General features: G+C 41.7%; 1 protein-coding gene across 3 annotated transcripts; it reads left to right on the top strand.

The window, feature by feature from the left end:
* Nucleotides 1-1,221: 1,221 nt before the first annotated feature.
* On the top strand, nt 1,222-18,760 carry mmp19 (matrix metallopeptidase 19). 3 transcript variants are annotated; one of them, XM_067431613.1, is made up of 9 exons: nt 1,222-1,383; nt 2,391-2,482; nt 2,788-2,921; nt 3,042-3,251; nt 5,257-5,502; nt 5,587-5,715; nt 5,860-6,024; nt 9,027-9,154; nt 18,330-18,760. In XM_067431613.1, exons 1-9 carry the CDS (start codon nt 1,285-1,287, stop codon nt 18,561-18,563), a joined length of 1,437 nt encoding a protein of 478 aa, XP_067287714.1. In that variant the 5' UTR covers nt 1,222-1,284; the 3' UTR covers nt 18,564-18,760. The 3 variants fall into 3 exon arrangements, with proteins under 3 accessions (XP_067287714.1, XP_067287715.1, XP_067287716.1); XM_067431615.1 differs by having other exon boundaries at nt 1,308-1,383; nt 2,391-2,454; XM_067431614.1 differs by lacking the exon at nt 2,391-2,482 and having other exon boundaries at nt 1,244-1,383.
* The last annotated feature ends 4,704 nt before the right edge of the window (nt 18,761-23,464 follow it).

Genomic DNA, 23,464 nt, shown 5'->3' with positions numbered 1-23,464 from the left:
CGCTCCACCTACCTAAGCATTGTTGAAGACCATGTTCACCCTTTCATGGAAATGATATTCCCTGCTGGCTGTGGCTCTTCCAGCAGGATAATGCTCCTGCCACAAAGCAAAAATGGTTTGAGGAACACAACAACGAGTTTGAGATGTTGACTTGGCCTCCAAATTCCCAATCCAATCGAGCATCTGTGGGATGTGCCGATCCATAGGGACCCAACCTCGCAACTTACTGGATCTGCTGCTAACATCTTGGTGCCAGATACAACAGCACACATTCAGGGGTCTAGTGGAGTCCATGCCTTGATGAGTCAGGGCTGTTTTGGCAGCAAAAGGAAACCAACCCAATGGTCATAATGTTATGCCTGATCTGTGTATATAGCCTTTTTGTTCAGTTCTTTGCTTTGTGTTGTCTATGCTGCCACATCATACTAAGTGAAAATCTTCTTTGTGAATTAAGCTTTGCTTTTGTTTTAAAGTGCTGCATTTATATCCTTCTCCTTGTTTTGCCTGACCACACATTGACAAATGGCAGCTAACAGGATTAGGGCATTTGTTCAGTCTTTTTATTATTATTATTTTTTATATAGAAATATAAACATTTACTGTACCTGATATTGAATCAAACCATGGAATTAAATCAAATCATGACATTTGTTGATACCCAACCCTAATAAAAACACAGTAGCCTATACCAGACATTCATTGTAAACATTTGGTGGTCAGTGAGTGAAAATTCAGTTGTTTTGACAATTATAATGGTCTTATGATGAAACATTTTGAATTAAAAAGTTTGAAATAGCCTACTCATCAAGTTTAATTGATTTCAAATAATGTGTATGATGTATTTCCCCCTACTCATTACAATGAATGCAGTAGGCTACTTTAGTTTGAGCAGTTTTACAGTGAGAACTGGAAATGTCATGTTAGATTATAATTTAAAACGCCATAGGCTCTTTCGAAAAAGGTGTCATCCGAATTAATGAATAACAACACACACGTAGGCTACTGAATTACGGTACATTTTCAAAACTTTGCAAATTTGTTGCAACGATTCCAATAATTTGTAAAACTTTGAAAAGTTTGTGCAGCGCGTTTTTCTGAAGGACAGCATACAGGAGGAAGTGCATCATCATCACCATCATCATCCTCTTGAGTCTCGCTCTGCGCTCGATTTACAGTAAAACCACAAGACGCCCCTGCGCGCGCCTGACTCAACTCCATTCAGCTCCACAAATTATTTCATCTTTCGACAGCTCAAACCACTGGAGCTCTGTGGAGACCGGGATTATGGCTCAATGGATGCAATATACAATATTTCTGACTGCTGTTCTACGTGTATGGTCATCTACTGAGACGAGCAGAAAACAAGAGTTCACAGAGGCACAGGTAACAAAAACCTGCTTTTTTTTGCAAGTTTTTGTAGGTGTTGTTTATTTTAGGTTTTTGGTCCTTAAGCACATTTAACACATTTAAAAATTGTCCTTATTGTAAACACTTCAACAACAACAACAAAAATTTGAAATATGTCGATAACTTACATTGATAAATACACAACACGTCTATGTCGTTGGATGACTGCTGTGTTGTAAATGTAGCTATTTCGAAATATTTCATACAAGTATCGCTTAAATAGCCGGAGAGTTAAGTCTAACAGCCAGAAGACAACGCTAATAACTACAGACTTAAGAAAACCAAACCCAGGAAATCTGAATGGATCTTAAACATTACGATAAGTTAAAATAATATTGAGACAGTCGTAATATTTGTGTGTGTGTGTGTGTGTGTTATTAATGTGTTTGTAATGTACTAGTCCTGTCTATTAATACAATTAAACTGTAATTCATACACGATCTTTCTACTGTATGAATTACATAGCATAATAGCCTACAACTCTATGTTGAGCAAGTCTTTTTTTAGCAGATGTTGGAAGACCAAAAATACCAAAGTAGCCTATTACTTTGGCGAAATTGTTAGTTATTTTTATTAACTTCGCAAATATGAATTCTAACATTTTAAAATATATATATATCTTGCTCTGAAAACCAATCCAGAGTCTTGTCTGTATATTCCATGTTTCTTTGTTGTATTCACTTCATTGGCTTTCATAAATATATGATAATATTGGAAGTTTAGGTAAGAATTTAAAATAATTTAGCAAATTTTGCAAAAGTTTTGAGCAGGTATTTGAAAGCAGCATGCTTCACACACAGTTAAAGAACAAAGATATTTGTGTAATTGATCTTTTTGACTTGAAACCTTACTGCCCTCACCTGCTCACCAACCTTTGCTGGTTTTGACAATACCCCTTATATAATTTTACATACATACTATATAAATTTTAATGATTAATAGGGTCGTATTTGTTAGAGTGCATATCTTTTCACATTTAATAGATATACCTGAGGCGGTTTGGATATCTAGATACTCCACTGAACCCAGAAGCTCAGAGAGATTCCAGTGAGTGGGATATGAAAGTGGCTGTTAGGTAAAATCAATGTTTTTATATATATATATATATATATATATATATATATATATATATATATATATATATATATATATATATATATATATATATATATATATATATATATAATATATTATATATTATAATATATATATATATATATATATATATATATATATATATATATATATATATATATATATATATATATATATATATATGCATGCTCAAATGCTTGATTATACTGCCATTCACTACCAACTTTTTTATTAAAGTTCTCGTGGAGCACACTCACATTGTAGTCTGTGTTGTATTTGTGAAAGTCTCTTTCAGAAGGTGTCAGGGCTGTCAGTCACTGGAAATCTTGACAGAGCTACTCTTCTCAAAATGAGGCAGCCGCGGTGTGGCGTTGAGGATCCCTTCAACCAAAAGTCTCTCAAATACAGGCGATTTGGTGGTGGGTGCCTATACCTCTCGATTGTTTAATAATAGTCAACCTCCTTTATTATTAAATCAGTGACTTTTCTATGAAGAAAACAGCTGTTTGGGTTTTTAGTTTGTCTTTCTTATTTTGTAGGATTTTGGCGGAAAAAAAACTTAACATATCGAATTTACAACCACACACCAGATATGGGGAAAAGCGCCACACAGACAGCCATACGCTCAGCCTTTAACTACTGGAGTGATGTCACCCCACTAAGCTTTAAAGAGGTTAACTATGGGCTCGCTGATATTAGAATCTCATTTCACAAGAGGGATGGCTGCCCTTCACCTTTTGATGGTCCTGGTAAGTAAATCTCACCAAATTAATTGTATTATCTAAAATAATAATACAAATCATAAAAAAAAATAATGGAACATAATACAATTAAATAGTGTTTTATATAGACTATATTGCCAAAAGTATTGGGGCACCCCTCCAAATAATTGAATTCAGGTGTTTCAATCTCTTCCATGGCCACAGGCATGCAGACGCTTCTACAAACATTTGTGAAAGAATGGGTCGCTCTCAGGAGCTCAGTGAACTCAAGCGTGGTACCGTGATAGATTGACACCTGTGTAATAAGTCCATTCGTGAAATGTCCTCACTTCTAAATATGCCACGATCAACTGTTAGTGTTATTATAAAATATAATATATTATATGTATATTAAAATATGTGTTATCCCTGGGGGGTCTCCAGGGAAAAAAAGGTGTTTGGGGGTTAAAATGTGTGTTATTTTGTCAAGGTTGCCTGCTAAAATTCACACTCATGGGTCTCACATAATAGTCACTTCAACCTGCAGACATAGAAAACAACCCGCGGAAAAAAACGCGGACTTGGCAACACAGTGTTGACATTTGACAATGCGTCGCTTCGTTGCTCTGATTGGTTGTAGGTCTATCTAATTGATGTCTTTCCTGGTTCAGTTCAAACACGCCCTATAATCACAGCCCAATGGAGCATCAGACTCATATTCTGACTAGAATTGAGTATGACCACGTCAGGCTAGAAGCAATTGGGAACAAGCCATGAAGTGGTAGGCCACGTAAAATCACAGAGCGGGGTCATGTCATGACTCCTGTCTTACAATTCAATGAGATCTAATGTTAGACACCATCAGGTCACAAAGAAAACAATCCATATAGAGTCTTAAAGGGATACTTCACCGCTTTTTCATATTAAACTATGTTATTCCCTTAACTAAAACGAGTAGATACATACCTCTCTCGTCTCTCTAATGCACGGTGACGATCTGATAGCATTTAGCTTAGCCCACTAAGCCCAGTTCATTCGCTATGGTACCAATCAGAGATCAAGTTAGAAGCGACCAAACACCTGCACGTTTTCCCTATTTAAATACAGTTACACGAATAGTTTTCATGTTTGATGACATAAAATAAAACGTGGCGCATTTCTACGCGGATTAAGATGGAGAAATATAATGTATGGGGGAATAGCACTTCTGAGAGTACTTCGACTCGGCGTAGTAAAAAGTCCCGGCTGAAAAATCCTCCCTCTCTCCCTCTCTCATTCCTGTCAATAGCCAACTTTGGTTGTTTTTAGTCCAGCATTTTTTTAGAGTGTAGTTATCTGTTAAAGGACAACTCCGGTGAGAAATGACCCTAGGGGTAATTAACAGATGGTTACCGAGTAGATCGTTCTCTAGGATGCGTTTTCATGAAAATGTATGTAAAGAGTTTTATCTCTAAAAACAGATCAGAAAACAGAAAACAGTCTCGACAAATCAATCCACAAGCGCTGTTCTAATTAAGTTTGTGAAATGTAATAACATGGACATTTTTTTAAAATGTATTTTCTCTGTTGCGTTCAGTGTTTTCTTCTGGAAACAACGGACCATATGATATTCCAAGTCACAGTTCATCACTTAGAACAACGCTCGTTGCTCTGTTTTCCAAGATGGCGTCTGTCCGTGAACGCGTAATGCGCTGTGTTTATAAAGTATCTTCTTATTAAACTGTTTGTACACTTACAAAGTTCTCAATGCTTCGGTTTGCATGTAGGGACCCTCATTATGCTGCCGTGTTAGTGTGAGGCTATTTTTAGCCTTGTTAGTGGTATTAACTAGCGATTTAATTTCACTTACCCTGTGCCCCATAGACAAGCGCTATAAGCTAATCTGCTTTTAGAGATAAAACTCTTTACATTCGATTTCCATGAAAACGCATCGCAGAGAACGATCTACTCGGTAACCACCTGTTAATTACACCTAGGTTCAATTCTCACCGGAGTTGTCCTGTAATGATGATGGACCATTATTCTAAAGTGTGACATAATAATCTTTTGTTAGGACATGTTCTTGCCCATGCTGAAGCCCCTCCATCAGGAATAGTTCACTTTGATGAAGATGAATTCTGGACTGAAGGCAAGTATTATGGTTCCAATCTGCGAATTGTTGCGGCTCATGAGATCGGCCATGCTCTTGGCTTGGGTCATTCTCAGTACAGTGGTGCTCTTATGGCAGCTCACTACACTGGTTACCAAGCCAATTTCAGACTGCACATTGATGATATCAGAGGAATCCAAGCCATATATGGTAAGATAAAGGAGTTAATTTTTTAATAAAGGAATATTTGCCAATGGATATAACTGCCTATGCTAATTACTCTTATGAATTCAGGTAAAAAGATCTCCAGTACAACTACTGCTGATGATATCTATGACGTAACATATCTCACTACCATGGCCCCGTTCCCCAGGAGTGATGTGCTAGATCCATGCAATGCTAAACTTGATGCTATAATGCTGGGTGAGAAAACCGTGCCGTTAAAGAGTACACACAACCTCATTTCATTCAAGTTAAACAAATGCAGTAGACTTGCTTGTTCAATGACTAATCATATTTTGAAACATGTTATAGAAAATGTTCTAACACGTTAAATATTTGTCTTAGGTCCCTGGCGTAACACGTATGCGTTTAGTGGGGATTATGTGTGGATGGTAACAGATACGGGCCATAACTCTCCAGTGAAAATCAGTCTGCTATGGAAGGGGCTGCCGGGAAACCTGAATGCAGCTGTATATTCCCCAAGAACCAACAAGACTTACTTCTTTAAAGGTACATTATTATTATACACATGGGCGTCGGAACCAATGTGTGTGTGTGGGACAAGACCCACCCACTTTTTAAGACCAATGATATTGGACCCACTCACTTTTATCGTCTCTAATTCAGCACATGTCTGTTTACCTTGGCTACCCCTTAACCGAGAAACTTATTAATAAACATATTATTAAAGGCTTTATTTCCCCCTTTCTAATATTTTCTCTTTTTTATTGAAAATAAATACCTTTCCGATCTGATATGTGACGGGGAAAGGGAGTAGAGCGAGTGTGGCAAAAGACGGATTCGAACCTCTGATCGATTTGCGTCAAAATTTGATGCCATGGTAAATAATTCAGTGATTTCTGTCATTTTGTCTGTCCCAATCAATCGTTTAGTAAATGCCACTTTTTCTATCTGGGCACGGAGCATAAAAAACATGCAACTTGTTCATTTTCTGTGAAACTGTTGACTTAGGCTATGGCAGTTAAATGAATATAGCCTTTTTATTAGACTATTGGTATTGACTGGATTGAGGGTTTTTTTTTTGTATAGGCAAGGGATATGGCCTCAAACGCACCATAATCCAGGAAATCACATCTACGAAAAAAAAAAAAAATTCTGGGGGAGAACCACCAGACCCCCGCAAAACAATTGCCCCACCTATAATATTTTTCACCAGTCGCTACTGACCCACCTACTTTTTATTTGCTTCCGACGCCCATGATTATACTTAAAAGTGCAGTTGTATATGCCACTGTTGGCTGCTGATGTTTAGTTGAACCATACATGGTTAATTCTACAGTTATTGTAAATTATAATGAATGTACCTTAACTACTTAATCAGTTGATGTGAACATTACTGATTTAATGGTTAATTGTAAATTTTGACATAATAAACTGTTCAACTTTATTGTATTTGTGTGATTTGTGATAAATGTATTTGATGCAGAGAAAATTATTACATTTATTTGGTTTAAAATAGCAACATTTACATAATAATAGTGAGTAATATAAATTAATTCAACTAAGTAATACAAAATGTCAAATGGACAAACATTATAAAATCTACTTAATTACTTCATAAGAGTAAATAATACAGATTTATAAAATTTTCACAATAGTTATGCTCCTTTTAAAATTAAATTTACTTGATTACTTTTAATAAATACAACATGCTAAGTTAAATATAATTAAGTAACATTTACTTAATGTCTTTGCAAATGTTACATTTATAGTTAAGTACATTTTACTTGATATTGGCAAGTAAGTTGTACTTGATATCACAGCAGTAAATTTTACTTAGAAAAACTGAGTGCAAATTGTTACAAAGATTTTATCAAGTAAATTTTGCAAACTATTACAAAGAAATGGCAAGTAAAACATTGAATATGGTCCATCACTTTGAAACATGACATTTCAAAATGCAAAAACTTTTTTTTGTAAAAGTAAAACATACTCTTTCATACAAAATCTTTGTTTTATTAAATATACGTTATGTATGTTACTTTTGGCCCTCTATCAGTTAAAAAACAAAACTTCATGCATTTCGTTTTAGTTGTGCTTTGGCTCTGCATGACTGGTTATCCTACTGCTCATAACACTTTTATCACTAAACTTAAGAGATATAACCAGTTTAGATGGAAAGAATCTCAAGCTGTCTTTCTGAAGATGTTATTGGAGCTTTACCCATTAATAGACACTGTACTTCCCTAAAAAAATAAATTGCAGCACGACACTACAACAATCATGAAATGAGCCTTTACAATAGATAATGCTCCACGTCGTTTTTACAACATTTCAGATCCCTTAGTTCTCAACATCTCCAAAAAACCAAGCCAATATTGATTCTTGTTTTATTATGAGCTCTGACTTGATCTCTTTTAGCAAGCAGACTCTCCTGTTTGCCGTTTATTTAAAACAGCTGTGTCAAGACTCTGTCACTTCAGTCTAGTTTATTCTTAGTTAAGTGACAGAGCCCTGACGTTTCTGTATGGTCTTGTCTTTGTGTGAGCTTGCGGTTTCAAGTGACTTGGATTATAAAGCGTGAAATGAAGCACTTCAAAATATTTAAACTTGAACCCAGATCTACATTATGAGATCTCGTCACCTTTTTGATAAGAGGCTGCTGTGTCAACTTTGATTATTGTGATACTGAGGTGTTTAGTCATGGGCAGTGACTTGTCACGCTAGGAAGAAAGCTGAATGCACTTAAGTTAAGAAATATGAATGAAAACCTGGTCTAAAGTGTTCAGGACCTTCCAACAGGACAGTGATCCTAACGCAGGAAGTCAGTGCAAGAGTGGCTTAGAGACGACTGTGTGAATGTACTCGAGTAACCCAGCTAGTGCTGGACTTGAACCCAGTCAAACATTTCTGAAGAAACCTGAAAATGGCTGTCCACCAGAGGATTTAAGGAGAAGAATGGCAGAAAACCCCTAAATGCAGATGTGCAAAACTTGTCACATAAGACTCATAAGACCTGAGGCTGTAATTGCCACTTTAACTAAGTACTTTAAGGGGTTTGAATACTTATGCAATGTATGTATTTAGTTTTAAATACTATTTAGGTTTTTGTCCCTTTCTCATTAAAGTGGAGTGTAGATTGATGTGAAAATAGTCATTTAAAAGCAGTTTAGCAAATTAATTAACACTTTCGCAAGATTGAATCTAGTTAATATTAAGTCAGACAAAGGGGTGTATTTAATTGAGCAAAACAAGTTTTAGGTTACTAAACTTAAAATAAATTAACAATAAAATGCTCAAATGGTAAAAATACCAAATTTGTAATAAAATGTTTTATAAAATCTGTAAGTATTTGGAGGGTCATGTAAAAATGATTGTAAATACAGTAATACAGTACCATTAGGCCACAAGTGATGTTGTTTAGACTTAAATTGTACAGAACTCTGAATATTTCTTTAAAAACACATCTTGCCGGATCTGTTAAATGGATGATTTATGTGTCATTACTTAACTGAAATCTTTTCTTCAACCCACCTGCTCCTCTTTCTCAGGTGAAAAAGTCTGGAGGTTCACAAATTACCGGCTTGACTATCGGTACCCCAAACCGCTAAAAAGAATCCCTGCCAACATCGACGCTGCTGTGTATTATGAGAAGAACAAGAAAATTTTCTTCTTTAAGGTATAGTGAGATTTTAACATTATCATACACAACCTATTTTTAAGAGAGAAAAAAACATGATAAATTCAGAAGGCCTCACGCCTGTAAAACGTGTTAGATTTTTTCTATTTAAGTCAGTGGTTCTCCGCTCATGTGGACCTAAAGCACTACACGATTATTTCTCGTCTCTTTTACACACCTAACTCAAATCATCACTTTGCATGAACTGAACTTATGCTGCGTCACAAATAATTTACCCCTTCACTAATATTTCTTAAGAAACTGGGGGTTATGTGCAACAAACTTCTGTATTCTGTAAAACAGGTTGCCAGTTCAGGTCTTTTGTATGTGCTTCGTTAAATAAATAGCCATTTTAAATATATAGAAAATGGTGTTGTGTAAGTGGCCTCAAAGTAAATAACTAATGACTTTACAATGGAAATGAATCAATCACAAATTTTCTGGACAATAACATTTCTAGAGCCGATGAACAGCCAAAACAATCTACCATTAATTTCCTATTATCACTGTAAAGCTGCTTTGAAACAATCTATATTTCACGAGTTCACACTTACAAATAATTCAGATAGAATAAATGGTATGCGTATTTGGCGTGCTGTCCGAGGAGAGGGCTCCGAGCTCGGTATTTGGCCCGAACCCAGAGTACTCCCCCCGTATTTCTGGTTAGGAAAGTAACCAGGTGCGTGTGAGGTAGAAGGGGTGGTGGAGGGATGCTGCAAACTTTGTCAAGGAACATTGGTGAGTTGACTGGGTATTTATGTGATCCTCCACTTGAGCTGATTGGTAGACATGTCGATTACTGATTGTTGACAGCTGGTTGGAATGACATCATGATTAGGTAGATCATTTGAACGTGCTTCTCCCGAACTTAGTTTTTTAAGAAACATCATTTCACGAGTTCACACTTACAAATAATTCAGATAGAATAAATGGTATGCGTATTTGGCGTGCTGTCCGAGGAGAGGGCTCCGAGCTCGGTATTTGGCCCGAACCCAGAGTACTCCCCCAAAAAATTGCTACTAGCATAGGACAGCAGCCAGTAAATGATGTTGATGCCCCCCAAAAGTTGCAGAGCATGAACTGGTGCTGTGCCAATCGAAGGGGGGGATAGTCACTGGATCGGGAGATCTTGTTCATTATTGTATGGTCGTGATATCAGAAAGGTGAACCTCGTTGGTAGTCAGCTGGGGTGGTTGCATGTAGGCGAGAGGAGATAGCAGTGCTGTGGCAGTGGAGATGAGCTGTTTCAGCATACTTTCAAACGTATCCAATGAGCTGGCTGTACAAAGAATTAGGCTCCTGTAGGAGTTGAGAAGATGACACTGCTGTGGGGGTGGGACAAGTTTGGATGGAGGAACAGAACTCCTGCGGGAGTGAGGTTGGTGATACTGCTGTGGCAGTGGAGATGAGCCCTTTTAAATCTGCTTTCCAAACTATCCGAAGACCCAGTTGTACAGAGAATTGGGCTCCAGTGGGGTGGAGAAGGTGAGACTGCTAAGACAGTGAAACAGGTTTTGAAAAGACGTATCAGAGCTCCTGCGGGAGCGAAATTGACTATAACTGCTGCGGCAGAGGATACGAGACGTTTCAACTTGCTTTCCAACTATCCAAAGAACAATTTGCACGGACGATTGGGCTCCTGTGGGAATGGAGATGATGACATTGCTGTGGTATTGAAACGAGTTTCAATGGCGTATCGGGCTTTGCGAGAGTGGAGTTGTCGATACTGCTGCAGCCGTGGAGACGAGCCATTTTAACTTGTTTTTTGAAACCAGTGAGCCGGGTTGGACGTAGAACTGACACTCCTGCGGAAATATGGAGAAATCACTGCTGCGGCAGTACAAGCAAGTTGAATGGAAAAACGGAACTCTTGCGGGAGCTGAGGCGGTATCACTGCTGTGGCAGTGGAGGCCTTTGGGTGGAGGAACTGGCTTCTGTTGGAGCGGAGGAGATGACACTGTTTTGCAGTAAAGTCAGTTGGAGAAACTGGGCTTCTGCTGGAGCGAATGAGATAACTGCTGCGGCAGTGAGAACAAGCTGGAATGGAAAAGCTTAGCTTCTGTTAGAACGGAGGAGATACTGCTGCGGCAGTGAGAGCCAGCTGGATGGGGAATGCTGAGCTTCTATTGGAGTAGAGGAGATAACACTGCTGCAGCAGTGAAAACCAGCTGGATGGAAAAGCTTAGCTTCTGTAAGAACGGAGGAGATACTGCTGCGGCAGTGAGAGCCAGCTGGATGGGGAATACTGAGCTTCTATTGGAGCGAAGGAGATAACACTGCTGCGGCAGTGAGATCCAGCTGGATGGGGAATACTGAGCTTCTATTGGAGCGAAGGAGATAACACTGCTGCGGCAGTGAGAGCCAGCTGGATGGGGAATGATGAGCTTCTATTGGAGCGGAGGAGATAACACTGCTGTGGCAGTGAGAGCCAGCTGGATGGAGAATCCTGAGCTTCTGTTAGAGCGGAGGAGATAACACTGCTGCGGCAGTGAGAGCCAGCTGGATGGAGAATCCTGAACTTTTGTTAGAGCGGAGGAGATAACACTGCTGCGGCAGTGAAAGCCAGCTGGATGGGGAATACTGAGCTTCTGTTAGAACAGAGGATATAACTGCTGCGGCAGTGACAGCCAGCTGGATGGAGAATCCTGAGCTTTTGTTAGAGCGGAGGAGATAACACTGCTGCGGCAGTGAAAGCCAGCTGGATGGGGAATACTGAGCTTCTGTTAGAGCGGAGGAGATAACACTGCTGCGGCAGTGACAGCCAGCTGGATGGAGAATCCTGAGCTTCTGTTAGAGCGGAGGAGATAACACTGCTGCGGCAGTGAGAGCCAGCTGGATGGAGAATCCTAAACTTCTGTTAGAGCGGAGGAGATACTGCTGCGGCAGTGACAGCCAGCTGGATGGAGGATCTTGAGCTTCTGTTAGAGCGGAGGAGATAACACTGCTGCGGCAGTGAGAGCCAGCTGGATGGAGAATCCTAAACTTCTGTTAGAGCGGAGGAGATACTGCTGCGGCAGTGACAGCTAGCTGGATGGAGGATCTTGAGCTTCTGTTAGAGTGGAGGAGATAACACTTCTGCGGCAGTGAGAGCCAGCTGGATGGAGAATCCTGAGCTTCTGTTAGAGCGGAGGAGATAACACTGCTGCGGCAGTGACAGCCAGCTGGATGGAGAATCCTGAGCTTCTGTTGAAGCGGAGGAGATAACACTGCTGTGGCAGTGAGAGCCAGCTGGATGGAGGATCTTGAGCTTCTGTTAGAGTGGAGGAGATAACACTGCTGCGGCAGTGAGAGCCAGCTGGATGGAGAATCCTGAGCGTCTGTTAGAGCGGAGGAGATAACACTGCTGCGGCAGTGACAGCCAGCTGGATGTAGAATCCTGAGCTTCTGTTGAAGCGGAGGAGATAACACTGCTGTGGCAGTGAGAGCCAGCTGGATGGAGAATCCTGAGCTTCTGTTAGAGCGGAGGAGATAACACTGCTGCGGCAGTGAGAGCCAGCTGGATGGAGAATCCTAAGCTTCTGTTAGAGTGGAGGAGATACTGCTGCGGCAGTGACAGCCAGCTGGATGGAGGATCTTGAGCTTCTGTTAGAGCGGAGGAGATAACACTGCTGCGGCAGTGAGAGCCAGCTGGATGGAGAATCCTGAGCTTCTGTTAGAACACTGCTGCAGTGAAAAATTTGAGGTGGGTTCCTGCGGGAGTGACTGGAGAGATGCTGCTACGGCAGTGAATATTATTGATTCATTTAGTGATTTTGGTGATGTTGAATGTCAGGTATCTATGTGGTGATCCTGTAGGATTGAGTGTATAGAAACAAGCTGAAGCTGAAACAATTTTAGCTGATGAGGGTCTGTTGGCTTTCTTTGATGTGGGAGCGATTGGAGCGGATGTAGCTCTTGAAAGCCTCTGACGACCAGCGACCAAGTTTTTGGATCTGGTGCTGGGAGAGACCTTTTTGAGCAGTTGTGGTTGCTGCACCTATGCGGAATGAATGGCTAGAAAAGTTGTCTGCAGAGATGCCGGATAGAATCAGTATAGACTTGGTGTTTTTGGAACCAGAAACGTGTGACAGAGCGGTCAGCATCGTCTGTGAAGAGTGGTTCAGATAAAAGTTTAGTCTGCAAACTTCTGAAATGTAGGTTGGCTAAAATGGATTGATATGGCTGGATAGGTGATGGAAGGTTGAAAATGTTATTGGATTGCCCTTTTTTCATTTGATCCGTCTTGCTTTGTTTGATGAAGTAAGAGATTGTTTCGTCATCTAGTACTGCTAGGTCTGAAATTATAGGATGAAGCTTTGGGTTGAAGGTGGACGTGATGGTAATTTCTGAGCTTCTGAGAAAACCGGAGCAAGCCAATATGAACATTGCATCCAGAGTGAGGGCAGTATTGGTGGAGTGGTAGCCTTGGCGGAGATACATTTGGTAAGTATGTCTAGAGTTATTGGTTGTCTGGGTGGGTGGGTTGAGTTGTTTGGATGCCTTTGATGAGCATGGATGTTTGTGAATTGGTTATTTCTGGAGAGGGCAGACCAAACAAGTTTGTTGAATTCAGCTTAGATGACCCTTGATGGAGCTGACTTGGAGGTTCTTGGTGCTGTTGAGATAAGATATGAATGAAGTGATGGTAAGCAAAGAATAATCTGGAAAATTCAGCTTGTATATGGAGTGAAAAGACTTGAAACACTTCCATGCAGTTAGGTAGGATTGAAGGGTTCTGGGGGAAACAGCTTGAAGGATGGAATTGAGAGAAGCGTCAATGAGGGGTCTCAATGGGTGGTTTATGGGAATATTAGCTCTCAATACTTTGGTACTGGGGTTGGGAATGGGAATGGGTCCGCCTCTGGCGCCAACAGCCTGAATTTCTGTGAGGATCTGTGCTCTAATGTCGCTGGCGACAGGGGGCAGTTCCAAGGCTGTAGCATTCGGCGGGAAGGGCATCTGTGTTGCAGAAAACAGAGTGAATGGAGCACTAGTTTGGGAAAAAGTGTTAGGCGGATAGAAACCAGGGGCCAAAACCGCTTGCGGAGGCAACCTCTCGTTTTGGTCGGTCCCCGACAAAGGAGGTATGGGAAAAAGGAAAGCTAAGGAGGACAAAAAGCAGCTGGGCCTGCACCGCTAGCGGAGGCAGCCTCGCGCTAGAGTTTGATGGTGGGGCTGCAGGCCAAGGGAAGGGGTTAGAAAAAGTGACAGGAAAAGGCTGTGAAACAAAGCTTGAGCTGCTGGCGGAAGCGTACTTACGCTTAAAGGATTGCCTGGGGCAGAGGAAACTGGTATTGTAACCTGAGGTGCAATGCTGGAAACACCCACGGTCTCTGGCCCGGCGGAGCAGAGAGATGAGTTGGGCTGGGTGGCGGCGACGATGGCAGCGGTGGCTGGAACTGGGGCGCGGCCCGGGCTAGCTGAGGGCCTGCTGCAGTGGCCTGGTGCTCGAGGAAGAACCAGTTCTGTGGGAGAAGGGGTCTTTTGAGAGCGTGAGTTCGGATCCTTATGTTTACTTGACCTGTTTGTAGTTTTGGAAGGTGGAGTGGATTTTGGAGATGGAGAAGCTGCTTGAAGTGACACATACAGGTTGTATAATTTGGCTTTATTAATTCTTCTGGAAAAATTATCATCGGCACTGATTAGCACTTGTCTTAACCCTAGTACGGTCCATTTCTCTATTGCTGGAATCGTAGGTTGTACTGAGGAGTAGGAGGAAGCTGGAGATGGTGGATGTCTTAAAGGTGGAGGCGATGGCAAGCCTCTGCGTCTCGGTGTACGGGATGTGGCTCGGCTGGGCCTTGTGTTGCTGGAGATTCAGTCACGGTGTCTTGTTGGGTCGTGGTGCTCCTTGCAGCTGTGGGATGCTGTAGAGGATCTTCGTCAGATGGATAAAATTCATTCTCAGACATTGCAATGGGCAGGACCAAATGCTGATTTTCTTCAGCTCCTGCGGAAGCATAAAGAACAACACTGCTTTGGCAGTGGAGAAACGGTTAGCCAGAGAAACCGAGCTCCTGTGGGAGCATAGGGAACAGCACTGCTGCAGCAGTGGAGAAACGGTTAGCCAGAAAAACTGAGCTCCTGTGGGAGCAGAGGGAACAGCACTGCTGCAGCAGTGAAGAAACGGTTAGCCAGAAAAACTGAGCTCCTGTGGGAGCAGTGGAAAAATGGTTAGCCAGAAAACTGAGCTCCTGTGGGAGCAGAGGGAACAACAACTGCTTGGAAACACACTGTCATGGACACTGGAGAAATTAGCCAGAGAAACTGAGCTCCTGCGGGAGCAGAGAGAATAGCACTGTTATGGCAGAGGAGAAATTAGCCAGAGAAACTGAGCTCCTGTGGGAGAAGAAGGAACATCACTGCTGCTGTGGTGGAGAAAAAGTTAGATGGAACAAAATGGAAAAGCATGTTTGTAAAACCATAATGGGACTCTTATTTTGAAAGAGACCCATTTGGGTCCAACTCTTATTAAATTTAGCATACAACATTACAATATAATCACAATAAAGAAAACAGTCCTGGCTCATAAGAACTTGGCGCCATACATTGATTGTAAATGCTCTGAAACTGTAATATTCTGAACACAACACGGTGCCACATTCAAAAGTTTAATCACAATTAGGAAGATGTGATGTATGTTTCTGTCTCCAAAATATAAGATGGCTTAAATAATCATTATGCTGTATTGTCAACATTTAAGTTACTTATCCTCACGATACATTCATTTGCTTTGCGAGCGAGTAAATTTATTGTTCATCACCACGGCAAATGCACTTTGTGTGTGACAAGTTTCTGTCTGTTGTACACAGAGGCAGCAAGATCACAACAAAGCTTGATGCGTGCCGGAACTATGTTATTTAAGATACATTTCTATTTCTTGGGACAGGAGCTGTTGTAGCTGTCCTGCTGCAAGTCTGTGCAGTGTGCACTCTTTACAGTGTCTGAGCGCTGCTCAAACAATTGACTCCTCATTGATTGAATTGTGGCAAAGACCATATTACACTTTGGAAAAAACAGGAATTCTTTTACCGTGATGTTGAGGAGCCATTGGTTTGAAATAATGCTGATGAAAAGCAGCCAAAAGGGGCTTTAGGTAGCTTAGGAATTTGTAAGGAAAGTTTTTAGCATTGTAGCATAGCTTCGAGCAGCGTGTGGAGCCATGTTGACAGCGTGGGTAAAAAAAAGTGACCTGCCAGAATGCTGCAAACTTTGTCAAGGAACATTGGTGAGTTGACTGGGTATTTATGTGATCCTCCACTTGAGCTGATTGGTAGACATGTCGATTACTGATTGTTGACAGCTGGTTGGAATGACATCATGATTAGGTAGATCATTTGAACGTGCTTCTCCCGAACTTAGTTTTTTAAGAAACATCATTTTGAAAAGCGCTGTATAAATGAAGGTGACTGCACTTGACATAAAGCCTATATTCTTTCTTTAATTGCTCATGGCAGTTAAGCTGACATCCAACATGAAGGTCCCACCTCTGCAACATGCACACCACTGCACAAAGCATCGGTCCATAAAGACATGGATGAGTGAGTTTGGTGTGGAGGAACTTGACTGGCCTGCACAGAGTCCTGAGCTCAACCCGACAGAACAGCTTTTGGATGAATTAAAGCGGAGACTGAGAGCCAGGCCTTCTCGTCCAACATCAGTGCCTGAACTCACAAATGAGCTTCTAGAAGAAAAAAATCAAAAATCCCCATAAACACACTCCTAAACCTTGAGGAAAGCCTTCCCAGAAGAGTTGAAGCTGTTATAGCTGCAAAGGGTGGGCCAACTCCATATTAAACCCTATGGATTAAGAATGGGATGTCTTTACAGTTCATGTGAATGTAAAGGAAGGCGTCCCAAAACTTTAGAAAAATGTAGAAAATCTTGGCAATATACACTATATTCATCCCAAAGCTGTTCTGTCGGGTTGAGCTCAGGACTCTGCAGGTCAGTCAAGTTCCTCCACACCAATCTCGCTTATCCATGTCTTTATGAACCGACGCTTTGTGCACTGGTGTGCAGTCATGTTGGAACAGGAAGGGGCCATCCCCAAACTGTTCCCACAAAGTTGGGAGCATAAAATTGTCCAAAATGGTATGCTAAAGCATTTAGAGTTCCTTTCACTGGAACTAAGGGGCGAAGCCAAACCCCTTTAAAACACTGTTCTTGAGCTAATCTAAAGGCCACTCAAAGTTTGGAAGTTGGCGACTTCTGCGCACTGTGACCCTCATCATGCGCTGACCCTGCTCTGTGATTTTACGTGGCCTAACACTTCTTAGCTGAACTGTTGTTCCCAATTGCTTCCACTTTGTTATAATAACATTAACATTGACTGTGGAATGTTCAGTAGTGAGGAAATTTGCTTGATTTTATATACCTGTGGCCATGGAAGTGACACCTGAATTCAATTATTTGGAGGGGTGTCCCAATGCTTCTGGCAAAATAGTGTGTGTCACTGTCATTGATTTTGTCACAAGATCCACACCGTCTAATGCACGCTTTTAAAAGCTACTTAATTGTCCTAACTGAACCAAGCCCTAATCCTGGCTTAGTCTAAGCCCTGTCTCTGAAACCAGGCCTAAATTTGTAGTTTCATTTATTGTATAGTAATACAATTACAATTACAGATCAAGCTTAAGGATTATCTTTCTTGCTTACATGCTGGTTAGGTCCATCTTCCAGTTAAAGTGTGTTTGCAAAGCTTGTGTGCATTTGTGACTGGTTTAGTGAAATGTACCGAACAAAAGATTATGCCCTACTGACACAGTCAGGCACTTTGTTATTTTTTTTCCCAAATGTAGACTTCTTCAGAAGGTTTGCGGAGACAATGTTCTTTTACAACTAAGAACTGCACTACACACTTAGCAGGCATCAAAATCAATGTATTTCTAGTGATCGTGTTTTAGTATCGCCCCCTTTTCTCATCCCTACACTAACATGCACTAGTGAGCGAACCAAAGAGACAATGATGAAGACGTAGACATTGATCGGATTCTGTGCTGATATTTTCCTCTCTATTATCTCATAAAGACAAAGTAAAAATTGATTTATTTTGGTATCTTGGTTTTGATATAAACTGTATTCGGACTAACAGCAAATTGTTGAATTTTAAAACTCGCAGTATGTAAGTACAGTGATTTCTTATACTATATGTCAAAATTTGATTTCGCTATTTGTAAAATTATTGATTTTTTAGGGCTCGGGCTATTGGCAGTGGGATGAGATGGTTTATAATGACCTCAGCATTTATCCCAAACCCATTTCCCGTCTGTTTACTGGCATCCCATCAAATCCTGATGCAGCTTTCACATGGACCAATGGGAAGATGTATTTCTTCAAGGGGGACAGGTACTGGCGCGTGAATGAGCGACTGTCTGTCGATTCTGGATATCCACTGAGCAAGCGGGTCCGCTGGATGAGGTGCAGCTAATCTGCCCCATAGTTTTTCTTTAAACTCAGTGAACGTTTAAGGCTACACTAAGCAACATTTGTCCTTCAGCTTAGCACCGCCCACAGCCAAAGCCACGGATATGATGTGACATGCATGGGTGAATGATGTATGTTTGCAATTTCCTGCATAGTCCATCCTAAGAGCTCTAAAATGTAATAATTAATGTACGTATTTGGGTAAAGACATGGTTTGAAAAAAAAATCATTAATGACATTTTATTTATTATAATTTTATTAATTTTATTTTTGTCTTACACAATAGCTTATACTTTAACTTCTTAGAAGAAGAAAAAACACTGAATACTGAGGTTCAAATTTGTTCAGTATGAAATCGGTGTAAGCTACAGTATATTGGGAATACACTAAGAGGGTTGAATTGATTTGAGCTTCTGCATCATGCACATTATATTAATAGTATGTACTGTATGTAAACTGTTATATATATATATATATATATATACACACACACACACACAACACACATGGTCAAAAGTTTACACACCCCTATTTTACAAATATAAGATGGATCGTAAAACCTGCTTCTTTTTTTATTTCATTTAGTACTGTCCAGAATAAGATATTTTACCAAAAAGATGTTTACAAAGTCCACAAGACAACATAATAGTATAATTTACTCAAATGACCCTGTTCAAAAGAACCCTACCCTTGGTTTTTAATACTGGGTCGTTCCCTGATGATCCACAGGTGTGTGCGTGTGTGTGCGTGTGTGCTTAAGAGACACTTGTTCGTCCTGAGCAGTTGCATTGCCCAACGTTCTTCCGAAACATCCTGCAGCTCCTGAAGATTCTTCGTTTTTTCAGCATCTTTTATTAAGAGCCAGGGGTGAAAACTTTTGCATTTGAAGATCAGGGTAAATGGTACTTATTTTGTCTTCTAGAAAAACATGTTCTGTTGTTTCTCAAGGACAGTACTAAATAAAAAAAATATGATCAAAAGAAGAGACATTTTCACATCTTCCTGTTGAAAGGTTTTTACTCGCCTCTGTTTCTTAGTTGTAGTTTCATTTTGTAATTGAATACACCACAGACACTATATTCTGTGACACTATACCATATTCTTGTGAGTTCCTTGAATAAATATATTTATATTGTAACTCCTCATTTTAACACAAGATTTGGTGTTGGTTTTGATTTTGGGTTATTTTTTATAAGTTGGACTGATGCACTCTTTAAAAATCCTTGAATAGAACAGAATAGTTCCCTTTAGTTCTACATGTCACAAGTACAGAATATAATATGTGGTTATTAAACAAAAGTACTTAATTTTCAAAAAAGTTTGCATCTTTACTATTGCATTATACACCATTCAGACATTATGGTTAACATTATGACCACTGACAGGTGAAGTGAATAACACTGATTATCTCTTCATCACAGCTCCTGTTAGTGGGTGGGATATATTAGGCAGCGTTTGTGAACATTTTGTCCTTAAAGTTGATGCTAGAAGCAGGAAAAATGGGCAAGTGTAAAGATTTGAGCGAGTTTGACAAGGGCCAAATTGTGATGGCTAGACGACTGGGTCAGAGCATCTCCAAAACTGCAGCTCTTGTGGGCTGTTCCCGGTCTGCAGTGGTCAGTGTCTATCAAAAGTGCTCCAAGGAAGGACCAGTGGAGAACCGGCCACAGGGTCATGAGCGGCCAAGGCTCATTGATGCACATGAGGAGAGCGAAGGCTGGCAATTCTTATCTTATTTTTCTCACAATTTTGAGTTTATATCACACAATTCTCTTTACTTCTCACAATTCCAAATTTACTGTATATCTTGCAATATCTTTATATCTTGCCATTTTTTAGTTTATATCTCGCAATTGTGACTTTTTTCACTTGCAATTTTAAAGTTTATATCTCATAGTTCCAACTTTATTTCTTGTGATTCCAAGTTTATAACTTGCGATTGTGACAAAAAAATCTGAATTGTATGATAAACTTGCCTTTTTTTTATTTATGATTCCGTGGCAGAAACAAGCTTCCATACTGCTCAGATAACATATTTCAGTTGTATATTATTCATCACTTTTTAAGTATGGCTGGAGTACTTGCACACCCTCTACACAAGTGTCCTGAAGCAAACCACAGCTGACAGCCTATAGACAAATATTTCAATGCTTCTCTTTCCCTTGAGTCATATTATAGCCCCGTGTTTGTGAAACTGTGATCATAAAGTGTTGATTGACTCTTTGTGTACTTACACCCACAAATGATGATCCATTAACTTTGACATACATTTGAAACTCAATGCTTTCTATAATTACTTCACATGAATGTTTATGTTGCGCAAACCCACTAGATGTGTGGGCTGTTTCTTCACACCGTGCTGTCAGTGTCTGAAACAGACTGAGTGCTCATGGGAGAAACCTGGGAACTTCAAGAGCACGTTTGTTCAAACCGAACTCTTCACACATCGGCTACTGAAATGTGCTAGAGTTTTGAGTGCCAAATTCTGTATTCTAAGATGTCACCAACATCTATTACAAATGGTAGAAAACTTTTGATTTAGAAGAGATGAAGGCACTGTGAACCAGGAAATTGATTAAGAATTTGATCATTTTACCAAGATTAAAGTCATGAGAACCCTATTAAGAAGAGAATAAAGACATATTTCACAAAAGCTTATTACTGAAATCTGTAACTTAATGCACCTATACATACAGCAGGATACTATACTACAACTCTATGCTATAACTAGAACTGTTATAATAGTGTCTCTGGACCGACTCGATCACATGATCCGCTCTGAGCTGTCGTGTCTCTGGACCGACTCGATCACATGATCCTCTCTGAGCTGTCGTGTCTCTGGACCAACTCGATCACATGATCCGCTCTGTGCTGTCGTGTCTCTGGACCGACTCGATCACATGATCCGCTCTGAGCTGTCGTGTCTCTGGACCGACTCGATCACACGATCCGCTCTGAGCTGTCGTGTCTCTGGACCGACTCGATCACACAATCCGCTCTGTGCTGTCATGTCTCTGGACCGACTCGATCACACGATCCGCTCTGAGCTGTCGTGACTCTGGACCGACTCGATCACATGATCTGCTCTGAGCTGTCGTGTCTCTGGACCGACTCGATCACATGATCCGCTCTGAGCTGTCGTGTCTCTGGACCGACTCGATCACATGATCCGCTCTGTGCTGTCGTGTCTCTGGACCGACTCGGTCACATGATCCGCTCTGTGCTGTCGTGTCTCTGGACCGACTCGATCACATGATCCGCTCTGAGCTGTCGTGTCTCTGGACCGACTCGATCACATGATCCGCTCTGAGCTGTCGTGTCTCTGGACCGACTCGATCACATGATCCGCTCTGAGCTGTCGTGTCTCTGGACCGACTCGATCACATGATCCGCTCTGTGCTGTCGTGTCTCTGGACCGAATCGATCACACGATCCGCTCTGAGCTGTCGTGACTCTGGACCGACTCGATCACATGATCCGCTCTGAGCTGTCGTGTCTCTGGACCGACTCGATCACACGATCCGCTCTGTGCTGTCGTGACTCTGGACCGACTCGATCACACAATCCGCTCTGTGCTGTCGTGACTCTGGACCGACTAGATCACATGATCCGCTCTGTGCTGTCGTGTCTGGACCGACTCGATCACATGATCCGCTCTGTGCTGTCGTGTCTCTGGACCGACTCGATCACATGATCCGCTCTGTGCTGTCGTGTCTGGACCGACTCGATCACATGATCCGCTCTGTGCTGTCGTGTCTCTGGACCGACTCGATCACATGATCCGCTCTGTGCTGTCGTGACTCTGGACCGACTCGATCACATGATCCGCTCTACGCTGTCGTGACTCTGGACCGGCTCGATCACATGATCCGCTCTACGCTGTCGTGACTCTGGACCGACTCGATCACATGATCCGCTCTGTGCTGTCGTGACTCTGGACCGACTCGATCAAATGATACTCTCTGAGCTGTCGTGACTCTGGACCGGCTCGATCACATGATCCGCTCTGTGCTGTCGTGTCTCTGGACCGACTCGATCACATGATCCGCTCTACGCTGTCGTGACTCTGGATCGACTCGATCACATGATCCGCTCTGACCTGTCGTGACTCTGGACCGACTCGATCACATGATCCGCTCTGTGCTGTCGTGTCTCTGGACCGACTCGATCACATGATCCGCTCTGTGCTGTCGTGTCTCTGGGCCGACTCGATCACATGATCCGCTCTGTGCTGTCGTGTCTCTGGACCGACTCGATCACATGATCCTCTCTTTGCTGTCGTGTCTCTGGACCGACTCGATCACATGATCCGCTCTGTGCTGTCGTGTCTCTGGACCGACTCGATCACATGATCCGCTCTGCGCTGTTGTGTCTCTGGACCGACTCGATCACATGATCCGCTCTGTGCTGTCGTGACTCTGGACCGACTCGATCATATGATTCGCTCTGCGCTGTCGTGTCTCTGGACCGACTCGATCACATGATCCGCTCTGTGCTGTCGTGTCTCTGGACCGTCTCGATCAGATGATCCGCTCTGAGCTGTCGTGACTCTGGACCGACATGATCACATGATCCGCTCTGTGCTGTCGTGTCTCTGGACCGACTCGATCACATGATCCGCTCTGTGCTGTCGTGTCTCTGGACCGACTCGATCACATGATCCGCTCTGTGCTGTCGTGACTCTGGACCGACTCGATCATATGATTCGCTCTGCGCTGTCGTGTCTCTGGACCGACTCGATCACATGATCTGATCTGTGCTGTCGTGTCTCTGGACCGACTCGATCACATGATCCGCTCTGTGCTGTCGTGACTCTGGACCGACTCGATCACATGATCCGCTCTGAGCTGTCGTGTCTCTGGACCGACTCGATCACATGATCCTCTCTTTGCTGTCGTGTCTCTG

This window comes from Pseudorasbora parva, chromosome 22 (assembly GCF_024679245.1).
Source record: "Pseudorasbora parva isolate DD20220531a chromosome 22, ASM2467924v1, whole genome shotgun sequence".
In the NCBI taxonomy this organism is placed as follows: Eukaryota; Metazoa; Chordata; class Actinopteri; order Cypriniformes; family Gobionidae; genus Pseudorasbora; species Pseudorasbora parva.
This window is presented reverse-complemented; position numbering and strand designations above follow the sequence as displayed.

Bases quoted from the DNA above. Each gene is read 5' to 3' on its own strand.
- mmp19 (XM_067431613.1), top strand. From the start codon at position 1,285: ATGGCTCAATGGATGCAATATACAATATTTCTGACTGCTGTTCTACGT. The intron at 1,384-2,390 runs GTAACAAAAACC...CACATTTAATAG, and splicing joins AAGAGTTCACAGAGGCACAG to ATATACCTGAGGCGGTTTGG. The intron at 2,922-3,041 runs GTGGGTGCCTAT...CTTATTTTGTAG, and splicing joins CAAATACAGGCGATTTGGTG to GATTTTGGCGGAAAAAAAAC.